Consider the following 23293-nt stretch of genomic DNA (forward strand, 5'->3'; position numbering starts at 1 on the left):
AACACATCTGGGCTGCTTCACTGTTGCTTGTTGTTCAGGGGTTCCAAATTAGCTGCTTTAGTCTTTGCTTCCCAGTTCACAGGCTGGAGAGTCCAATGAGGCCTCATTACACGAGGTAAAAGGAGCTATGCCGAGGTAAAAGGAGCTATGCCGTAACACACCCAAAATTTTTGGGAAAACAAAGCCAAATCTTCAATGCGTATCAAGGGCCCTACATTCCTCCATACCCTATGCCCTTAGTAATGCTTGAGGATTTATAAACCCTCTCCCTCAAAACAGCCTGACTACTTCTTCCCCTGCTGTCAAGCTGATTCTCTTTCACACATCACAGTCTGTGTCAATGGAGGCAATACAAGGGTCTTTGTTGGTGCTGCAGCTCTCCCAAAGACATGGAGAGAGAGAGTGGCTTTAAAAGCATCTTTGTTTAGGTGCTGGGGAAGAGGTAAAACCCGGCACATGAAGAGAAGGGATACATCCAAGTTTCTTCATGTGTGCTATACTTTTAAGCCTTCTCACAATAAATTTGGAAAGATGCCTTAAAGGGATAGTGATGACATTTGAGAGTGAAGGCTTTGATTTGGGGAAGAGGGGAAAGAGCTGTTCAATGTCTCTGTGAATGCAAAGTGAGTCACTGCACTGTTACCCACTGTGAATTCATTCACTCTGCAGTGAAACTACGTGTCTAGTTGGCCTGGAAGGCTGAACTTCTCAGTGCTCCCATGAGCAGAAGCTGTCAATAATGAATTCACAGCTGCAGGTGAAACACGTCTTAGAAATTCAATTAACCAGAACACATGTTGAGGAAATTACTTTCCTAAGTCATGTCAAGGGAGATCACAGGAAAAACTGTATTTGGCATGTGGCTGTTCAGTAAACTGGGGCCAAACAGCTCAGGGAAGAAGAGGAAAGAACAGCAGAGTTTCTGCTAGTCTAGACCTATTCACTGTCAGGGTCATTGCAGGGCAGGAGCCCCCTGCAGTGCCTGTTTCACCAAGGACTAAAGAGAGGGATGACCTTCCAGCCAACAGACCCCCAGCCAGCCTCTCTTGTACAGCACATCCAGCACACAGGCCATGTATCCAGGGGTGCCACCTCACTGTTTCCTCCTCTTCTCCCTCCAGGCTTCAGCCCTGGAGGGCTCTATTACCAAATAGATGTTCATCACAGAGACCAAACAGAAGTAAACAAATGTGACAATGACAAGACTGAAAAAATCAGAAATCAAAGTAATGTATTTTTCACTAGAAATTACAGAGCCTTTATCCAAAATGCCTGTATTCCTTCCTGGCTATGCACAGAAAACAACCAGGGGCCACAGCCTAATGATCCCTACTGTAAAGCAGAATCATTCAGCATATTCACAAAAAAAGGTTCCTCTATCAGCTACAAAATGAACTAAACACATAATTAAAACCAGGGTCCTGGCTTGTGCAAAAAAATTTTTTTTTCTTCAGTTCCCTTTTTTGTTGTGTTTTTACTTTGCCACAGATGAAACAGAAGGAGCATGAGCAATGCTACTCCTGCAATGGCAACTGTAGGAATTTCATGGGCATTTGGACTCAGACTCACATGTTCAACAGGAAGTGAGAAAAAAGTTTCATTCAGCAGACAGCATCATAGCTAAAGCTGCCCTATCAAAATTCATATTAAACTAGAGTTACATGAGATGACAGAAATATGGGGATGGGAAAAGAGATAAGACAATAATGCAGATGAGACAACAAGATAATGTAGAAGGTGATGCCCTCCACTGCTTTATTTCTCTCTCTGGTTAAGTAAATAAGGTAATGTGGACCTCAGTGAACTTCCTGTTTTGAGGTGTGATGAGCAATGCCAAACCTACTTGGTAGCAAATAAAGTCTCTCAGCACTAAGGGACTTTCACAACTTCTCGACAATGTCATTTTGACAGCTTTCTCTCATTTCCCATAAGATACTGCCTACAGCCATTTGCAGCTGATCCACATCCTTTTCCATGAAAAATACCCTGCACCCACAGTCTTCCTTTTCATTATAAAGGCGGCAAACTACAATTTGAAACAATCTCCATAGGTCTCCTCGCCCAGCTGCCTTAGAACCACGGGACCCTACATCCCCATAGGGCATAGCAATAACCTCAGGGCTGAAGGATGAGCACAGTAAATCTCCAAAATGTATCAGGGGACCAAGTGCCTTTGAGTTCACAGGAGCCAAGTCACAAAGCAGGCAGGCAGTGTTCTCGTCCCTTGGCAGAGCTGAAACTGGGCTTCAAAGAGCACAGGTAAAGGAGCTGCATTTGCTGAACAACACTTGTACACTGCTGCTCCTCCTCTTCACTGTTTTACCAGTCAGGGCTTCTGCCTCCATCCCACAGGACAAATCAGAGAGGTGGCCTTAAGTCAGCAAAAAACATGCGGAGTACAAGAAGGAAATGTGCAGCATCAAGTCATACTTTCCTGTGGTCTACAGTGAGATTTTACAAACTTACAGAGGAGAGTCCTGTGCTCTTCAGAGTCCCTTATCACAAAGCCCAGGTGACCACAGAATCCACTGCACTGCTACTGTCCCAGTATTCAGTGAGGATTTGGAGCCTCTACCCACCACCATTTAGAGTCCTGACACTGCATCAACACTTGATCTCATCACACCATTTCCCCCTTCTTTTCAACAAGCCTCAGAGGAAAACAGAAATTACAGGCACAGAAGCAAGCTCAAACATAAAACCTGCTGCAGCCTCACTGAGAAAACAACAGAAAAATCACAGGAAATGTCATATTTTCACCATTCAAACAGGTATCTCACACCCAGGTCAACCTCAAAATACACCTTCTAAACAGGGTAACACACACAAAGTCATCACTGCTTCTGGCAGTCACTGCTGTTCTCCCATAGCAAAACTTACCCGCTTCAACAGGCAACCCCAAAAATTGCACTCACCTCTAGAGGCTCAGAAGGGGTTTCAAATTTGGATAGTTCTGCTTTGGCTTTTGCCTTCAAATCTGAGAGATCCTCATCAGTCTCTTCCTTGGGCTCAGAAGGGGTTTCCAACTTGGATAGTTCAGCTTTAACTTTTGCCTTCAAATCCAAGACATCTTCATTGGGTCCTTCATGGTATTCCTCCAGGAGAGGTTTGAGCTCCAGGGATTCAAATGGTGCCTGATCTTGGCCATCCATGGGTCTGACATAGGCAGTTGGCTTCTGCTGCATTGCACTGACTTTTGATGTCAAAGAAGGGGGAAAAGTCTGAGAGGAAGGCTGAGTGGTGCTGGTCAAGGTAACGGCTGGGCTGTCCCGACTTTCCTTCTCCTGTGATCCTGTCACTAAGTCCTGCAATGATTTGGTTTGACTGTAGGTTGACCCATGACTTTTGCTGCTGTTCTGTGACCTGGAATTGATATTCTGGCTGGAATGTAGAGGTGACAGGGGTGCCACAGGAGAAGACAAAAAACATGGCAGGAACGGCGAGAGTGCCAGAGGGGAGGCCTGCAGGCCATGAGCATGACCGTCCCCGCTCCCAGGCTTGTCATTGTGGCTGTGGGCAAAACCTGCCTGAGAGTCCCGGCCACCCCGGCCGTGCTCCTGACCATGGCTCCGAGCACTGGCTAAGCTGTGGTTCTTGCTGTGCAAACCTGAAGCTGGTTCTGTTCCTGGCTGTGCCTTTTGGTAGTGACTGGAGTGGCTTGGAGGACGAGGGGGTATAACCATGGGTCCCACGGGTGGACGGCGGGGCAGGTGCTGGAATGAAGACGGCAGTGTACGGATGGACTTCTCAGGGAAGTACGGGCGATCGGGCTGTCCGGGGGGAAACAGAGGGGCAACACTCTTTGGAATCCCTATGAGGTTTTGACAAGATTTGTTGCTCATGAACTCCTTGACCTCCTCATAATTGCCCAGCATGTTCTGAATTCGGCTTGACAACTCATCTTCTTTATTAGTCTGCAACAGAAGAACAAAGAGGTGGACATTTCAAAAGCCCCCCAAGAGATCCAGCTCAGGAAGAGACATTCTTCAAGATCTTAACTTAATCACCACGCATCACCATGAGTAAAGTTAGGCAAGCTCATGTTGATCCTGCAAATCTCTCTAAAGCAGACAGGACTGTTTGAGCCACTATCAGCTACTCCAAGCCAAGCTTGGTGCACCTGCAGCCTCCAGGAGTGCTAACATCAGATTCACGTTTATAACATTTGTTATACCCACAGCTGCAGACAGACAGGCAGCCAAGCTGCTCCTGAGCACTCTCCCTCAAACTGCAGGAGGCCAGCCCACAGTCCATACTGCTCATGTGCAGCCAACAGAGATTCAAACACATACTCAGGGGAATTGAAATTAAGCAGCTGGGAAGATGGTGTGTTTGTATTTATCATGCTCAAGTCTGCTACACCCTATGCAGAGCCACTGCTCTCCTCTTCCACCCCAGCCCTCTTTCCTCCTCTCCCCCTCCCCCACACCCCACACCATTCATTACCTTGTAGGGTTCTGCAAAAAGGGGAGTCTTTTCAGAGAACTGTTTTTTGTCTTCCAGAACCTCCTGACTCCGTCTCTCTTTCTCTCGAATCCGCAGCAAGTTTCTGTCCTCATTGCACAAGCTTCAGGAAGGAGAGAAAGGAAGGATGAGTAACATTGTACACCAGTGTTAACAAGTATCTACTTTGTACAGAAACCCTGGTTTCAGACAAACGGCATACATCCAGAATGAAAGTAAAGGCAAGTAATTTGGGATGGTTACAGCTGACAAAGCAGTTACATCAAGAATTTGCTGCACAATACAGTAATGTGGCACACAAGGTACATGCATACTTCTCAGTGATTTCTACTCCTGATACCATCCTTCAAGAACAGTGGGAAGGAAAAAGCTATCCATCCATTTCATTGTGAAACAAATTGAGGAGCAGTCAGTGGGGGTGACAAGCACACCAGCTGGCAAATCCATTTACAACAAGTGTGAAAAACTACCATTCTTGTTCTTAGGACTTCCAACCCCACCTCTTCACCCAGGAGTAAAAGAAAATCCATTATTTTGAAGGTGTTGCCACTTTCAAAGAATGAGCTTTGCCTACGAGGCGAAAAACAAGGCAAGGCTACTTGGCAATAAACAGGCTTGAAAGCTGCTCACCAGGAAACCCATGTAGTCACATTTAAAGCAATCACACAAACTATTTAGTAAGGTCTCAAAAACTCAGAAAATACCCGGACAAATTCCCCGGTTCCTCCTCAACCATATCTGCATGCACTCAACTCTACCAGCCTCACACCAAAGTACCAATAAACCTGTGTCATATACAGCAGAAAGACTTCAGGCAAAGCCAGATCCTTTAAACTACACCTTGCCTGTGAAATTCTACTGCAAAACAAGGGAATCTCTTGCTCTAATCTTTATAGATATATAAATAGGAAGGAAAAGCATACAGGCATCTCTCTCCTGTCCTATTTCTACCCTACTGCACGGTCTACTGTACACATACAATTCCTGTATTCTTCTTCATACTCACAAATTCTCAGGTGTCCACTTTGCAAGGGAAAAATCTTGTTCTCTGCACCAGTGACATCTTCCCAAATGCTGCATCAATAGCCACCCACTGGAAGTTTAATCATCCCTAGAGGAGAGGCAGAGGGCTGCCTTTGCTGTAGCAGTTAACCAAGAGGTCTGACTGCTGCAGAGGGGGCTTCCTGACTCAATGGGAGCTCTGGAAAATGATGCTGACAGACAGCAAATTTCTTCATTATGGAACTGCAGTAAGGATGTACTTGTACCACTAAGGCAGAAAAACACATGCAGGGGTTAGACTGCGCACATTAGGCATAGTTTCCAACTTTGCCAGTGCCAAACTGTTTCTAAATATAGCAAAACAGAAGTGTCCAGTAATATATATGTACCCTACGTCTGCAAACAATTTTAAATGTTCATAAAAGAAAAATGAACAGGAATCACAGACCATTGCTTCAGTAAATCTGTAATAAACTGTATGATAGAACCATTTCCCCTGTGCATCTGATGTCATTTTGCATGTCATCCATTTCCTATCTATAAGCAATCAGTTGGGCAGTTGTACTGTGTGCCAAAAAAGCTTTGTGCAGTCAGGTGTGGGAAACACCAACCGTAAAACACAAAAACTTAGGAAAAATTATAAAGCAAACTAGAAGCAATCTTGGCTATATCTACTATCTGAAATTGTATGCTGGTAAATGATTTTTTAAGTGAATGTGTTTCACAAAAAGGCAGGCCACATATTATGACCCTGAAAATTGCTTTTTACTAAAACACTGTGCTTACATCTATGTGGATTACGGATGTCCTTCTATTTCTAGGCTGGCAAGCGCCCAAACTCAGAGTAATCAAGTTGTTTTGCTAAGAGGTCCTGATCACACTAAAATAAAAGGAAAACCCTAAATCACTTGAGTCTCTCACAACAATAATATTTATGCTGAGAAGCAGCTATGTTTCCTATATGCACCCCAACACTGAATGTAAAACAACTTATGTGCTGCTTGCTGCAAAGACAGCAGCTGTAATACCTCTAAAGGCCTTTTCTTTTCCTGAACCTTCCTTGACCCCAAGCTCTCTTCCCAGCAATAAATTCTTTCTAAAGAGTGTGGAGGGGGGGCAGAGGGGAAGGGCAGGGACACCGCCTATTTGCCATAGTGCCAGTTCCTGAAGGTTTAAGAGGAGACAAAGGTGCCTGCTCGGGAACATCCCAGCGGGCACGGGTGCTCGCACACGTACGGAGTACAGGGCAGTGCTCAGTGAGGTCAATCTGCACACCCTCCCAGGATACAGTGGCCATGCACAGCCCACTGCCCCTGCTGTCAGCCCAGGGGTCATTCCCCTCCCCTTTGCTGCTCAGGATCGCCATCCACCCTCTGCCTCCCTGTTTGAATCGGGTCAATGCGATTTTCATTCTGAGATTTCCTCCAACTTCATTGAACAGAATGAGCTACTGTTTCAAAAGCAGAAGGATAAGGGGGGAAAAAACACTAAGCAGTTACTTATTTAATAATGCCATTGAAAGCAGCAGCCTTCCCTTCTCTAAGTTGCAGACAAGACCCTAAACTACCTGAAGACAAGAGCTAAAGCCTATTTTATCTACTACCTGAAGACAAGAGCTAAATCCTATTTTATCTATAGGTGTCATAAAAACCTTTTGAAAACGTGGGCTATGCTGTAACTCACACGGCAGCTACCCTAAGGTCAAGAGTCAGGAAGGCAGGCAGAAAGCCTCTGAGAACCACAGTCAGCTCAGGCCCTCTGTGGCCCCGTGCCAAGAGGAGAGGAGGTCTCCATGTCCTGCCAGGCGCCAGCAAGGAAACCCGTGCGGAGACGCCGTCTGCCAGGCTCCGGCAAGGTGTCCCTGGTGCCCCCGCAGCCCCAGCCCTGCCACTGCCAAAGCTGCAGGGAGAACCCCAACTCCGGCTCTTCAGGAACCTCTTCAGACTCGCAGCTTTGATATTCAGATTTTCCTAGAATGAGAACTCAAGAAAAACCTCAAAACCACCCCCAAGCTCTTCCTTACTGTTTGCAGAAATGCTTTGGGAAACCAGACCTCGAGGCTTGGCACCAACACACCGAGCACCTGGGAGTTGGGGGATAAATGCGCAAATCACCTCCACAAAAAAAAAACCAAAAACCAAACAAATTGTGCCTTGATACAGACTGAAACAGCAGAATTCTGCTAGGCTCAAAGCAGCCCAAGGTGAGGCAGTGCACTGGCTCCCATAATAAGGGATTTGGTTCAGGAAGTTCAGCAGAGCACATGCCCTGACCCACAACTCCATCCAGACTCGGGTCTGTAACAGAAGCCGTAAAATACCGACGTGCTCTGAAGCTGCTCTCAGTGACATGCCAACCCTTACTACATAGGTTCAAATGCTTATATGTGACAATCCAGACCATGACAACATTTTCAAAAAATAGACTGGTGCAGGAAGAAATTCTGCCTCTTATGTCCCATGTGTTCTCCAAATGAAAATAAAATTAAATCAAAAATCAGCTTTAATTGTAATAAGATCTAGTCCTGGCTCCCAAAACAAATTATCCAGGAGCAAGGAAGGGAGGTGGAGAAAGTCTGAAAAGCAAACATACAGAAAACATTCACTTCCCTCTCAACATGCAGAGTCTCTTCCTCTAAAACACTGAGACACATTTCATTTTAGTACAACTGCAGGAAAGCACAAATTTATTGGAGGTGTTTTGTCATTAAAATTGAGTCTTTTTCTAAGCTGAGAAACTGCAGATCATGACTGAGAGACATATTTTTGCTTAAGGCAAGATACATCATCCCCCAAAACAAACAGAGATCACAAGGATGCATCACAACAGCCTTGCTGCAGCACGCTGGCTCCCTTCCTATTAAAATCTCCACAGAAGAATTGCCACCAATTTATAGAGCCAAGATCACATCTGCAAAGACTAAATATGCAGTTTCACTCATCAGCCCATCAGTTGAAAAGAAACATGGATAAAGGCACGGCACAGAAAGTTCCTGAGCATCACAGCTGAGCTCAGCTCTCACACTGGTATCATCTACACAGCTTGTCAGTGACTGCAACACGAGCAGATGAAAGGACAATACTACAGTTAATACCAAATAGCATCAAAAACTCCTCATCCCAACCTTTGCTTCCTTTCCTTTATGGAAACATTGACAAGTTGTGACTTGCTGGATATTTTAAGTTCTGTTTCACATCAAACACTATTTCTCAGAAAATACACAGTTTGAAATGCACACAAGTCATAAGAGAAAAACATAGGGCAGAAGTACAACAGATGGTACAGTTAGTCAATAATTTTCTGCATCTTCATCATCAATCAGCTTTGGTATATGCTTCCCAAAAATATCTTCACACTGAAGTGATAGGAATTGGAATTAGCTTCTCAAGATTTTGCTTCCTCTAGCTCCTTCAACTCATCACGTCAATCCAGCCCTGTTTACTGACTGTATGACAGGGGCATCAGACCCACTGAGCAAGAGATCAAGACCTCACAGCACACCTGTTTAATCTACAATGACTGTAAGAAACCTCCTCTCAAATATTTCTGAATAAAAATACTGCTCCAAGAAAATGCAGCACTGCTGCAACCTTTTCTTCAAAGTATATGGAAAAATGCTCCTGAATACACCTCTTTTAATGTTTTAAATACAGAGTCCTCTAGGTTACACCAAAAAAAAAATGAAGCCGAGAAGCTGGGATGTTGTAACATCCTTCTGTTGTGGCAGAAGGGAACTGCCACTCTGCTTAAGTAGAGGCTAAGTTGGCTTTTGCCAGGAAAAAAAAAAAGTTCGACTTTTGTAACATTAATCAACTTCTCACTCAGCTTCTCCTATGGTAATCTTTGGGTTCAAATTCTTACTTATTTGTTTCCTCCCACTGTTGCCAAGTTTAAAATTATATTCATTACTCAGCCATTAAAAGGTTTTTGCTTCCTTTCAGCATCAATAGGCCTTTGATCATCAAGCAGTTCCCAGGAGTAAGCCTGATCTTTTCCTAAAGAACTGAGCCCCTGCAGCGCCCAGTGACTTTAGCAGGAACTGGAACTCTCAGATGTTCTTCAAACATGACAGATCCTTCATAGACCGAGCCTAAACCCCAGTGCAAACGGCTATGCACTTAAAAACACACTCCCAAGATTTTTCTGCCTGTGGTCCACAAACCAACTGAAGTCTCAAAAGAGGAAAAAGCACATTTGTCAAAAGATGCAAATAAATGACAGTAACAACCTCTTTTGTGCCTACTCAAGAAAGGCAAACAAGTGCAAAGTTTATGACTTGGACTTTTCCTCGCACCCTGAAACGTTTAAAATCTAACTATTCTTTAGTTATAAACTGCCACATACAACAGCAACTTAGGAAATCTGGAAAAACGTGACAATTACAGAGCATGTAACTATGGTGCCATAGCCAAAGACCTGAACAAACCAAGAGGCAGCATCTGCACTTGTGATGCTGCAGAAATGAAGTCTCTAAAGTAACCCAGGCTTTCAGCCTCTCCCCATGGAGGTGACGTTAATAGAACAGAAAAGGTGTTAATTATAAGTTAGAAGGGAACACGAAAGCTGTCATTCTCCATCTAAATGCAAATATACTAGGAGGGCTTTTAAGAAGGTGTGATTGTGTGAAGTGTAATTACAAGGAAAGCAGACAAGGAGCTGATGAATTTAAGGCTTTGTTTGTTCTGGATGTGGCAGGCAAAGCAGGAAATGTGAAAAATTTAAATCACCGGGTATGTGCAATGAAAAACCCTGACCACTTCGCCTCTGCAAGGCGTTCTGTACATGGTAGTCTCAAGCACACATGCCAGGATTTCCCCCAGCCACGTGAGTGTTCTGACTGCCATTCAGCCCTGGAGGCATGCGTGTCTTTGTGGGTAGGTGAGTAAAGATCTGCAACTCAAGTGCTATTTCAGTGACCGGCTATGCAAGAAAGAGTCAATCAAAGCTGCTGGCGCCTTGGCGGATGGAACAGCTCAAGAAGGGCAGCCTCGGGTGGGACCTGAGTCCAGGACGAGTTCCCCAGATTTTAAGAGCCCTCTCACAGCTGCAACACCAGGCAGCCTTGATCGCGGTGACCCAACCGTGACAAGACTGAGCTTCCATGTGAGCAGCTTTTGCAGGCAAGAGGACCCCATCCATGTCTCTTCTCACTTCATCAGCATGGAACAAAAAGTTAGCTTTGTCAGGATACAGATAAGACAGTTACCCAAATGGCTTTACTTTGCAGAGGTGTCAGTGAAATTAAGTTATTCTAAACTTCACTCTCTGTATCAAAATGGGAGGCTTCAGTTTGCCTCTACACTGCTCTGTCGCACAGCTGAGCAAACATTTTCAAGCAGCCCCAAGTGCCTGCCTCCTCCCAGTGAGAGCTCTCAGACACAGGGCCAATCTGGTCAGGCTCAGCTGGTACACCCAGATCCCTCTGACAGCATGCTACATCCTGGCTTTGTCTGAGATTCCGCTTCTGTGGAGAAGCTGCATTCCCTACTGAGCAGATCCCGCTCCAACAGAGAGGGGACTTTGACTCACCCACGATTGTCTCAGAAGTGACCTTTTCCCATTTTTATGGATTTAAAAGTCAGCTGCAGTCACAAAGTCTCTCATGCACAAAATGCAACCTGGCATTATTCCTGACTTGCCACAGGGCGAGCACAGGGATGCTGGCATAGCAGGGTCACCAACCCTGTGCCCCAGCCGCTGTTGCAGCAACTGTTCCAGCAGCACCTTCCCTGCCTCTGCAGCACCAGGAGCTTGCTGCAAGCTGGATTCCTTCCCTTAATAAAAACAGAGGTAAAGCACTTGGCAACTGCCATGAACTGAGCAGGTAGACTTGAACTCACACGTGGCCATGTCAGAACAGCACAGTGGCAATTCGGATTAAGTTGGTGTTCAGGTAGTAGGCAGGTAGCAAGAAAAATGAAGGTGAAAAGACCCATTAGAGACTCAACTTGACGTGTTCTGCTCTCTACCAGGATTAACCTCTCACTACTTGGGAATGGACTGCCCTGCAGCATTACTCTCTCCCACAGTGTTTCTTCCTCTTGATTATCTACATGTCACTTACAATAAAAAACATCATGCGATTGTTTAAGTCAGCTTGAGACTCAAAGAAGTTTAACTCATTGTCTCACAAACCCCAGCTCAGGAAAGCTATGTGACTGAAGTAAAATCAGTGGAAGAGTGCCAAATCTCAAGTTTTGTTAGCCTGGCCAGATCTTCCAGCACTCTGCACTTCAGTGCCTGGCTTCAGCTGTTATCGCTAAGCCAAATCTTTCTGGCAGGGCTCTTTAAATCAGCTGCATGAGCACATGGTGAGCAGCAACCCTTTCAGAGCACACACATGTGTGCAAAACTGCCCAGCACGGGGAGAAGGTGTTCCCCAGTGGAAACACAGAGGCAGGATGGTGATATTTTATTAACTCACCCACCACTAGCAAAGTATCACTGTCTCTGACAAGCCATACTTGAATAGTCAGAAGTGGTTATCAGCTGCTGCCCGAGCAGTCTGAAGGCTTTCTTCACTGAAGTGGTGCATGAAATCTCCCACTGTACCCATCTGCCTCTGAATTCCTCATCTCGATGGCAGAAATCCAGCACCTGGGATGAACTGTTGTAGGCTTGCCTGGGAAAATGCATAGGGTACAATCTACATTCTACCTTACATAAAATCTATCCCACCTGCTAATTTGCTTTTGCCTTGAAGTACCTTTTGTGCTGTTCTTGTTGTTCAGTAAAATCAATAGGTTAAAAGGCAGCAAGAGAATTGTGTTTGCAGTAGTAATGCACAAAAAGCAGAATATAAAAATGAAATCAGGTTTCTATTTCTTTAAAATATGCTCTGAAACAAGGTCCTTTACTGGCAAATCACAAGAGATTAGATAAAAAGGCTGTTGCAAACTAGTACTATTTGAAAGGGAGCTAAATAATTAGGGGATCAAGAAAAAGCCCAGCGGTCTCCTCCAACTCAGTTATGGTTTCTCCAGCATCCTCATAAAAATGATAAGCCTTTGAAAGAATTCTCAGTTAAAAGGCCTTAAGATAAAAAGTAGGTTGCACCAATTTAAAAAAAAAAAAAAAGAAAAATAACAATCCAGGTGATATCGGCTGTTAAATTTCAGAAAACTAATGTTAAATTTACCACATGAAATAATTTTGCAAGTTAAATCAAAGATTGAAGTCTTATAATCTATTTTACTACCTTAGTTCTTTGAGAGGCTACTGAAATGCTTACTGCATGTGCAGAAAGTCAAATACAGTAAATTTTCTATTTTAGGACTACATTAAAATTATTCAAGTGGACATGCCTTTTGTTCATTGATTTTATAGAATAAAGAACCCCAACATTATTGTTCTCCACTACAGTAAAAAAAAGATTTTCAACAAGATACAGAGGTAGTAGAAAAAGACCCAAAATGTTTAGTGAGCAGCTTCTTCATGGGTGTGCATTTTAAATCCCTTCTCCTCACACAGCTACCATCCCTGCACATCTGGCCAAGTGAATATGTCTCTGCCTTTTCCCCAGGAGCCTGCTAACATCTGGCCTTATCCATGCTCTGCCAAGCATGTTCCTGTGTTCCATCAGCCACTCTGCGATGCAGTCCACAGGTACCACAACATACACATAATGCCACATTCTCACTTCACACACAGCTCAGCTCAGCTTGGTTCCCTTCAGCCATCCCCAAGCCCCCGTTTTTTAACCACCCTGACTTCACCCAGCTTGTTGTAAATGCTGTCAAGGCGTTGGCAGTTGGATCTCTGCAGACCCTAGAGCCTTTCACCTCAGATTTCCTGCACAGTCAGAAGGCTCCTCCTTTCTTCCCTCTGCGACCATCCCAGCTGAGGGCCAGCACAGGCTCCTGGAGCTGACAGCTCAGTGCAGCTCAAAGCCCAGTGTGCAAAATGTAACATCAGCCTGAGAATTCACTCCTTTCCCAACCCAAAACCTGAAGCTGTTCAAAGAATTAATTCCACATCAAATGCTATCAGTGGTTTAATTTGCTGTGAGGCATATCAAAAGCAAAACCTGCAAAGATGAGCATTTGAAACTGTCTCAGAAATATGGATATGTGCAACTCTGCCTCCTGAATCTTTAATTCCCTGCAACCTATTAAACACAGGGCAACTTCATAACATTTCTTGTCAAACATTCCCACTGTAAATCCTTCCCAAACAACGGAGCAAATCAAATCTAACATGCTAAGAGCAGGATAGTACTGTAACTAAATTGAGATTAAGAAAAAATTAAAAATATGAAAGAGATTAATGCTTTCATACTTTCATAGGAATTAGCAGCAAACACATCATGCATGAAAGAAAGTTTGCTATCCTTTTGAGTTTTTCACTTACATAACAGCATGTACCAAGTAACAGGTTGGACAAGTCTTATCTACATAGCAAGGACTACGTAGAAGCATAACAAGATTAGCAATGTTTGTTGAAAAGATCTGTTTATATGCTGAAAAGCCTATTTTAAAACCTTTCCTGCATTGTCTGCCAGACTCTAGTTATTCCAGAAGTATTTTCTAGTTGTTTTTTTTTAATCAATACACACAAGGGCATGATAACTTTCCTATGGTTTTTATCTGTTTTTCAATTTTATTAAGAGGAGCACATGCTCTGTAGCAAACTACCTCTCTGTGCTGGAGTTTCAAACTGCAATCGAATCGTCAGCCTGAACAAAGCATCTCATTGTCATTCTGAAAGAACTTGGCAAGTGTTCAATCTAAGCAAGAGCAATAATCCATGACAGGGTGCATTAGGCAGGTACTGATGCATGCCTAATGCACACTGCAAAGCATATATTCCTCCAAAACACACTCTGAAGTATCTCATCTTCCCTTTTTCCTGCTTTTTAAGAATATTTACACAAGCTGTTACTTTTAGCAACTACAAAAAGCTATTCCTTTAAAGAATAATAGTAAAATGGATAGAAATACCTTTCCCCTTCAATTCTGTACACAATTATTCAACATCTTTCTGCTTTTCCAACTAAAAACCAAAAAAATGAAACAACAACAACAAAAAACCCCAAACCAAAACAAACACAAACCACATTTTCCCCATATCATCTGCACCTCCGTTCAAAAAGCACCTATTTTCCCTTGGTACTGGAAGCAGGCTGAGAAACAGGCAAGTGCTCAGCTCCACCATCATTAGCCACACTTGCGTGCAGGCAGTGGGAACATCACCCTCTGGCTCGGACCAAAAGCAACAGGCAGCTCCCGTTCCCACGGGACAGCAGCACAGCTTTGGCAGTGCCAAGGCCACTGCAAACACTGGAAATCTCTGAGCTGCCTGCTGCTGGCCTGCTGCTGGGTCTGCATCTGTGTGCGCCAGGCAGAGCCATGTCCCAGGCGTGCCAAGAAAGGCTTGAGCAGCACAGGGGCTTCTGCACACAGGTGAAGTCAGGCAGCACCAGGAATCCAGACACTAAATCCTGGGAAAGGGGAGTGCTGGTGGGAACCAGCAAGGCTGATTCCAAAGCACTTACCTTGCCTCCCTGAGCAGCCCATGCTTCTGGAGAATGTGTTCCCTGCTAACCATGCCCTGTTCTGGAGAGCACACAGCTGTACACCAAATCAACAGCCAGCTCAATACCCAGCTACCAGCTGCTTCACCTGCTGCTGCCTAACCTAGGTGAGATATCTGAAGGATGGACACAGTTTCTCTAAGGACTAATGTATCTTGAAAGACTTGCAGCAATACCAAAAAATGATAGTGTCACTCATCTCCTTGGCTGCTTAAAAACAGGAGGTATTTTTTGTGAGCCACGTAACACAGCAAACCCCATGATTTTTACAGGGAGACAGAGGGACAATGCATTTTCTAGCTGAAATAGCAAACTACTACATACTAGGAGTTATCTGCCAATAATTGGGCAATGTGCTGATTAATACTTTTTCTGGGTTGCCTAAGGACACTGCATGCATGAGTATCTCGCCACTATTAATTAATCAGTCTTTGTGCTTTTATCCTGGTAGAATTTACGTGTTGCACACAATGAATACCCTGAATGAGGCAATTTCTACCTCCAAAAGCACTTACTATTGTCAGTTTATTTGCCTGCTTAGCCCGATGCTCAGATTGGCAATAAATCATCATTCTTAGCAGCTGAGGTGTTTAGGGTCTTTCATTCAATATTCTTTCCTCCTGCTGTTCCCCCTGGAAGTACAGTAATCATGTGCTGAATAGTCATTTACAGCACTGCAATTAAGAGATTATTCCATTAGGCTTTGTATTTCTATCCGGTTTTATGTTTCCATTAAAAGCACTTTGTTAAACAATTGAGCAAACAACTTAATTCAACAGCAGGAGCCTCATGAGCTGATGCCTGTCAGGCAGAGCCCTGGTAAAGCAGCACAGGATGGGCAGGAGGTGCTCATGGGTCCACAGAGACCCTCCTCTTAGGCAGGATCCCAAAACCAGGGACAGGACAGGACAGATGACTGCAAATGGGCCACTGTGGGATAAGCAGTCAGGGGAGTGACTGCTGCCAAGAGAGTGGGTGCAACTGGGGAAGAGTCACTGGCTGGACAACTGCGAGTGGGTGCATTTCTCTGTGAACACAGCATCATTTCCTGTGCCTCTAAGAGCAGAGCAAAAAATGTGAAGGAGGTTCTAATTCCATAAAAACTGACCACCTCTTCAAGGAGCAAGACCTGACAGCCAAAGGAAGTCACATCTGCCCAGGCAAAGACTGGTGATTGCACACCAAGCTTGTGACCAAGGCTGGAAAATCACACCAAAGTGCCACAGAAATACTCAGGAGGAGTTTCACCAGGCATATCCAGCATTCCGTCCAATCAGTGATGACTCAGAGCACCTTCCAGGGAATAAATCACCTTCTCTGATAATGCCCTTCCAAGCCTCTGCCCTTACAAGTATTTTCATGGCAACAGCCAATGAGTTCCCGTCCTCAACACCATGGTGGCAACAGACTTGGAAGGAGAATGAATCAGCACTGCCTCACCCTGGGGTTCCTCATCCCTGCCCTCCCACATATGCTCCCAACAATACTCACTCCCTGCCCTCAGGATGAGGCAGGAGGTCTGTGCTTTGCTCACGGAGGGACAGAGCAGATATCCCACAGTAACCACTGCACCAAGCTCCTGAAGAAGGTTTTACATTCTTACATGCAAGCTGCTGGACTTTTCCTCACCCCCTGACTGTCTGCCCAGAGCTACATCCAGTGCCAAGCACAAAAAGCCTCTTGAACAACCTCCATCCAAGCAGATAGCTTCCTGCTTCATCACAGGGATGCACTGACTCAGGATTGCTTCATCTCTCTGTACTCCCTCGCTGGCCCCAAAATTCATTAATGAAACATCCACAAACAGAATGAGTAACACCCCCAAACAGCAGCTAACACCTCACATAACCCAGGTAACATCCAGCCAAGACATCTGTAGAAAGCTAGGTATTTTCAAGGAAATGCCAGTTGGTCATAGCAATTTGGAACCACAGGATAACATTCTCCACACACACTTTTTAACACATTTGGTAACTTTTCCATCTTGCCCAATTGCTTCGTCAGTGCCACGACTAAACACAGGTTGCAAAAGAGTAAAATTCTGCAAAGCAAAACTTGCTATAAGTATTTCTGGAAGCACTTGAAATAAAAGGGAGTAAGGAGTCTCATTATTTATGCATTTTTCTATTCCTCTTGAAACTTTTATTGATCCTCAGGACAGCTCTTAGAATCCTTCCTAACTAGCAAATTGTGCCTTAACTCCCCACTTTTTCACTTAATAGCACTGCTTAGAAAAGTGGTGCTTGTAGTAATGCATACAACAGAGAAAAAACACAGGAAATTGTAAGGCCAATATCCCTCACTTTTCTGCACCTCTTTTTCTGTCATTCCTCAGTTTCAAGCTGTGAATCAGGAATCCATTTTGAGCACTTGCTTATACACATGCAAAACCCATTCTCTGTAAAAGCTCCAGGTCAAGAATTCTTTTTGAGCACAAGCTCAAGCAAAGCTCTTTACCAGGAACACCCTTTTGAAGTGGACTTGAAAATTTAAAAACCAAAGGAAACTGGAAAATTAGATACTGCCATAAATTCCTCTTTTCACTAAAGTACAACATTGCTTTATAATACAGAGTTTAAGTCTCTCAAAATATATGGAAAGGGTAGACCAGCTGGAACCCAGTGTACAAGCTGAAGGCTACGATTTGGCCCCTAATGAGGACAGCATAAAAAAACCCAGAGGATTTCTCTTCTTCTATATTTTATTGGTATAAAATCTGGAGCAGCAGCTGCAACAACACCTTGCGTGTTCACCCTGCTGAGCCTTGGCACGTCAGTTCTCACCACTGCCTCAGCTTTCAGCACACCCTTGGCCAGCTGAACTCACACAAACCATTCAATCCTCCTCTGGTTTCCTACTTTCCATTGAGACTTCGTTGTGTGTAAGCAGGATCCCAGATCTGTATCTAGTCACTGCCTGCACCTCCCTTGCACTCCCATCTTATTTGCACTCACCCACGCAAAACAGAAGAGGAAGGGGTGAAAGAATAGTTCAAGGGCCTTCTAAGAAAACTGCATGGCTTAATTAAAGACCTTTTAAATGCATCTTATTAACCTCAGCAAACTGCTACTCGTTGTTCAGACCTCCCCCTCTCTAGGGGAAAGAAAGAGCTATTGAACAAGTAAAACCGAATCATTATTCACTTGGCAGATTACTGTACACAAACAGCCTTTCAAGTTGTTACATTCAAGTAAACACAGCTTATATCAATATCATCTGTACTTTTCTGTCATTAGGCTGCGAGGGAGCAGGATGGCCCATGTTCAAGGAAGCAATTTTTACAAAAGGAAACCATTAACTTGATATTTAATCGATGCACAAAGGAACAGGGAAGTGAAGAAGAAATTACCCAGAAGATGGGGTTGGGGACACAGAAAGAAGAGACTTTTCTTCATAATACCTTCTTTTATATGGCATTTCTATCAGACTTTTTTAAAGGGACATGGGGGAATATTTTCAAACACAATATCGATGTTTTCTCCTGCTGTAGTTAAAAATAAGTGCTTTTCTCCTACTTTCTACTGTTTTGACTAGCACAAACAACTGCCAAATCAGAAAGTTACAGGAATAAGCACTGTTAAGGGAGCTGAGTGGAAACACTACTGAGCACAGAGCCCTTGGCAGAGACACCATGAGCCCCATACGTGTCTCTTTATAACTTAGTACAGCACAGATACCAAAGTCAGTTCTAGGCAAGAACTGAAACCACTGTGTTTGGCCAATGCTCAGCCTAAAGGACAGAACGTCCACTAAATGTTCATTAGATTTAAAAATTAATCCAGACTGCATCTAGCTTTATAAGCATACAGGATGGGGGGTTGTGTGTGTATGGCTTTATTTTTCTTTGATTTGGAGTGTTGGTGGGGTTTGTTTAGCACGCTCAGTTTCTCAGTTTTCACAGTAAATTCTCTCACAAGTTGTTCAAACAGCAAAACAACATCAACAGACACCAATACAGATGGCAAACCAGATCCCAAGAAGGTTTTGGTTGCAATTACCAGATTATGCAATAATTACAAATTGCTTTCATTTATTCTAGAATTACAGAAAGGAGGTTCTGGCTGTGAAACACAATGCTACACTACATCAGCTGTCTATATTGCAAGAGGAAGAAACAGCAATAGGTTCCCTGCACATAAATTCAGTCTGTCCCTCTAAACATGCAGGAAACATGGATGTGTAATGAGAGAAACCTACTTAATGCAATGCAGTTCATCCAGTTTACTTAACTGACTTGGAAAGAAAACACCCTTTCCAAATCATTAGGAACCAGACTGATTCACATGTTTAAGTAATGGAAGAACCAGCTTGGGAGCCAAGTTTTAATGTTATCAATTTCTGCAGACTGACAAATTCATCTATCTGTTTCTCCACTGTGGTCCTACTTGTGCAGAGCTGCACTGTCAGTGCATCATGGCACCAAACAACAGCACTACCCATCAGTGACATGCTCAGGTAGGTACAGAAACTCCACTTTGGGGCTGGCTCACTTGCACCCAAAACCAAGGTTGAACTCATCCCATCTGTCCACTAAGAGTTTGGAACTGGAGGGAACAATAGCAAAAAGTTAAAGGCATATTCAGAGGGAAATTCTAGATTGAAACTGTTAATGTTCTTCTCCCATCCTAGGCTAAACTCTTAATTTTTATTATGAATCAATAGAGAACTGCAAGGGAAACCTCTGTGCCACTTAATTCACTAAATGACCAAGCCTTTTTTCATATGTAAAACACTGAGTTACTGAATTTTTCTAAGTCAGCCAATTTAGGAAGTTATTTTGGTCTATTGTTCTTAATTCCTCATCATACAAGTCAATTTCTTTTCCTGCAGGATGCAATGGCAAAAGTACCCCACATCTCCAAATAATAGGTCTCATTATCGCAGTGTTTCTAAAAGCAGATTAGACCTTCTCAAAGAACAGCACACGATTTTACCTATTTTTCTCTCTCCCCAGTATGAGTGGTCACAGAGAATTTTCTTATGCTCTAGACCACCAGTTTTTTTACCCCTGTAGTGCATTACACAGAACCAGGCACTCCCTCTACAGAGGGCAATAAACCAGCTAAACAGAGAGACCCTATTACTAGTTTGCTGAAGCCAGTCCATGATGGGGGTTTGCAAGTAGATAAAGATCACCCACAGTGTTCCAAAACCTCGGCAAAGTGATCACATTCCCTTTAAATATTAAAGCACTTGTTCTTCTTGCTTCCAGAATGAAAGTTACAGAGTATCATGCATTAAATCAGAAACCTGAAATCAAACCAATGACCAATTAAAAGTTAACTGCTGGGTAAAGCTGAGCACTGCTACAAGGGAGCTGCAGGGTCTCAGCAAAGAAAGGAGACACAGTGGTCCCAAAGAGTTCTTTGGCCAGCGCAGCTTACATCCACCATCCCACAGCCATCCTCCCAGAAGCCGTGTGCCAGAAAAAGCAGCTTCTTCTCCAGTATCATGGAGTGCACACTTGGGCCAACACAGTTATCTCACCTCTGCAGTGTATTTGTTGCCTTTTAGCGATGCCAGCACTTCTCACAGTAAAACAGGCCTGCCTGCAGTGACAGTCAGACAGACATGGCAGCTTCCAGTGGCACTTCTAAGGGAGTTTACTAAAAATCCAAGCAAAGCTCCCTGCTCTGCAGCACGGAGGGATAGACCAGGCTCCGTTTCTGTTAGCACATGCTACTTTAGTGAAGCTATGAAGAAATAGGTCTCTAGACTGACAGCCTGTTCTCAGCAGAGCCACAGGCTTACTGACATCAGAAAAACAAATTTTCCTAGAACAGCTTGTTCTGCTGAGGGCTACGGGGACAGGGAAAAGAGAAGCATGTCACCAAAGCACTTCTAAACTGCCAGTATATTCCCTGCCTTCAGATTAGGATGAATTTTCCAAAATAGCCTTCGGGGGGAGAAGATTATTGAGAAATAGTTGCATACCAGTTATGAGGGAGAGTTTCTGAGCTGTGTTTGAAAAGATGAAATATCCCAGTAATATCTTTTTAAGCAAAACCTTACAAACTGCAGAAGAACAAAAAGCCCAAAAGCAATTTATTATCATGCCTCCAATTCTCCAGAGATGTAAATATCCCTTACTGCTCCACATTTTAATAATTCCTTTCCATTTCAGATGCCAGCAGACACCTGCATTTCAAAATGCAGTGCCAACAGCTCAGCTCAGGGAGGAGGCACGTGCACTGGAGCTCTCTCAACACCTCACATGCACACACCACCTGCTAAACACCACTGTGCCATGAAGGAGCTGATCATACACCGCTGAATACATCGCTTGCTGATTACAGCTTATACACTACATGACATTCTGAGAAGCAAAGATGTATGGAATAAAAACGCTACCATACGCTTAGTTGAAACTCATGTTTTGGTTGAACTGGTGATAGAAGTGTTTTTGTTGTTTTTCTTGGATGAGTTTTTGTGGTTGGTTTTTGTTGCTTTGCTTTTTTTTTTGTTTACAAGTACAAAAATGAAACCCGTAGTTCTTGCAGTTCTGAAAATGAGTTTTACTGTTGTCTCTGAAGTTAAACATTAACAATTTGCTTGCTGAACTTTCTCTAAAGATTACAGAAGGGACATTATTTTCTCTTAACCCGATGGTAAAATTGCAAAAACAACAGTAAAGGGAAACTTTAGGTTGCTAGTACAATAAACACTCTGAACAACTGAAAATGACAATTCTACAAACAGTATCTAAGCCTAAACCAATCCAGAAGACAAACATCCTCATGAAGCATTTGTCATGAAGGTTGCCTAATCAAGTGTGCCTAGATACCTCAATTTGACAATTATGAAGCATTAACAGGAGCAGAGCAACTTCTCAAATGCAGTTTTGTGCCCACACATCTGCTCTTTCTCCCGGTTTGCCACCTCCCCCATCCCATACAAGAATAAGGCAGCAAAATAAATGCACTTTTTAAAAAGCCATGCAGCTCAGTAAGGTGATCAACAACTCCTGCATGTCAGCAGCAAAAGAGCTGGGGGCTGGCTCTGCACACAGCAGCCACCAGAGCTGACAGGGAAGATGGGCTGCAAGAATTCTCCCTCTCACCACTTCCCACAGCTGCTTGACTCTGTACTGATCTAGAATTCAACTTCTCTTCCCTGAATTATCAAGAATAGGCAACTGTGAAAAAATCTTCTCCTAACACACGCAGCAGCTCTTGTCTATTCCCCACAAAAGCATTCTGCTGGAGAGGCAGCTCAATCTACGTGTTAGTATGGTAACACCTCGTTTGGGAGTGATAATTGCCCCAGTCAGCCTCATACTCTTTTTTTATTACGGACACAGATGAACTACAGCAGCCAAAATTGCAAAATGTCAAACAGCCAGTACATTTTCCACTATAACATACCATAGTGAAAAAAATATCTCTAGGCTGTGTTCAAGACTGAGCTGGAAAAGTACTTTCTCTCTTTTTCTGCATCTCTACAGTAACTCTTTCATCATACCAGGTAAGTAAACCAGCCTCTGCACCCCCAACCACCCAAAACCAAACCCAGGCCTTAGGATGACACCCTCCACTCTCTGGAGAACTCTTTCTCACTGTCCTCCACCTCCAACAATGTCATTGTAGCATTCCCATACAACTTTAAGGAGACACCTTTTCTATTATATTTTAAGGGCATGTAAAAACTTAACGCATCGTTCACTATGGCTCCTCTCAGAAGAAAAGTGGCAAGGAGAATTTCTGCACCTCATTAAAATCTTGGTTCCTGATCTTCATGCTGCATCTTGTAGCTGCACTAGCAAATGATTTTCTGATAAAAAGCTGTGAGAAGAGGCCTCTCTTTATAACACAGATTCAGACACAGGAAAATTACATGACCTAAGGAAACATTCCCTTGTACACCAGTTCAAGTATCCCATGACAATTGTACTTCAAAGTTCTCAATGGCCTATTGCAAATTGGAATACCCACTGCTAAAAAAACCTAAACCAACCCGAAAAATCCACTTCCCTGTGAGCATCTCTTTCTTCTCTGTGGAAGCATTTCGACTGCAGGTCTGCCTCAGAGCAACTCCATGCTCAGAAAGCCCAGGCAATAAGGAACTGCAAACTGAAAATCCCCAGCAGCCCACAAAACATGCCATAGATCATCCAGGCATCTGGCTCTGGAGAAAACAGATTTGTATTTCTAGGCAGGGCTATTAGCAAGCCAAACCAACAGGGTTTCGTGGGATGTTTTGGCTTTCAGTAGACAAGGAAACTCCCACAAGATACTGTTTCAGCCCTTCTTGACCTCCATCAGCTGACTGGAACCCAGCATCACCAATGCTGGCATT

At 43.8% G+C, this 23293-nt stretch overlaps 1 protein-coding gene across 2 annotated transcripts in view; it reads right to left on the minus strand.

The window, feature by feature from the left end:
- Positions 1 to 23293, minus strand: part of AFF1 (AF4/FMR2 family member 1) — a 66918-nt gene that overhangs the window by 39811 nt on the left and 3814 nt on the right. For both annotated transcript variants that reach the window (XM_033059859.2, XM_033059858.2), the window contains exons 2-3: positions 4447 to 4567; positions 2916 to 3914 (exon numbers count right to left, since the gene is read on the minus strand). In XM_033059859.2, coding sequence (XP_032915750.1) covers positions 2916 to 3914; positions 4447 to 4567 — 1120 coding nt within the window. The remainder of the gene's footprint in view (positions 1 to 2915; positions 3915 to 4446; positions 4568 to 23293) is intronic.

The sequence above is a fragment of the Catharus ustulatus genome, chromosome 5 (assembly GCF_009819885.2).
Source record: "Catharus ustulatus isolate bCatUst1 chromosome 5, bCatUst1.pri.v2, whole genome shotgun sequence".
Classification (NCBI taxonomy): domain Eukaryota; kingdom Metazoa; phylum Chordata; class Aves; order Passeriformes; family Turdidae; genus Catharus; species Catharus ustulatus.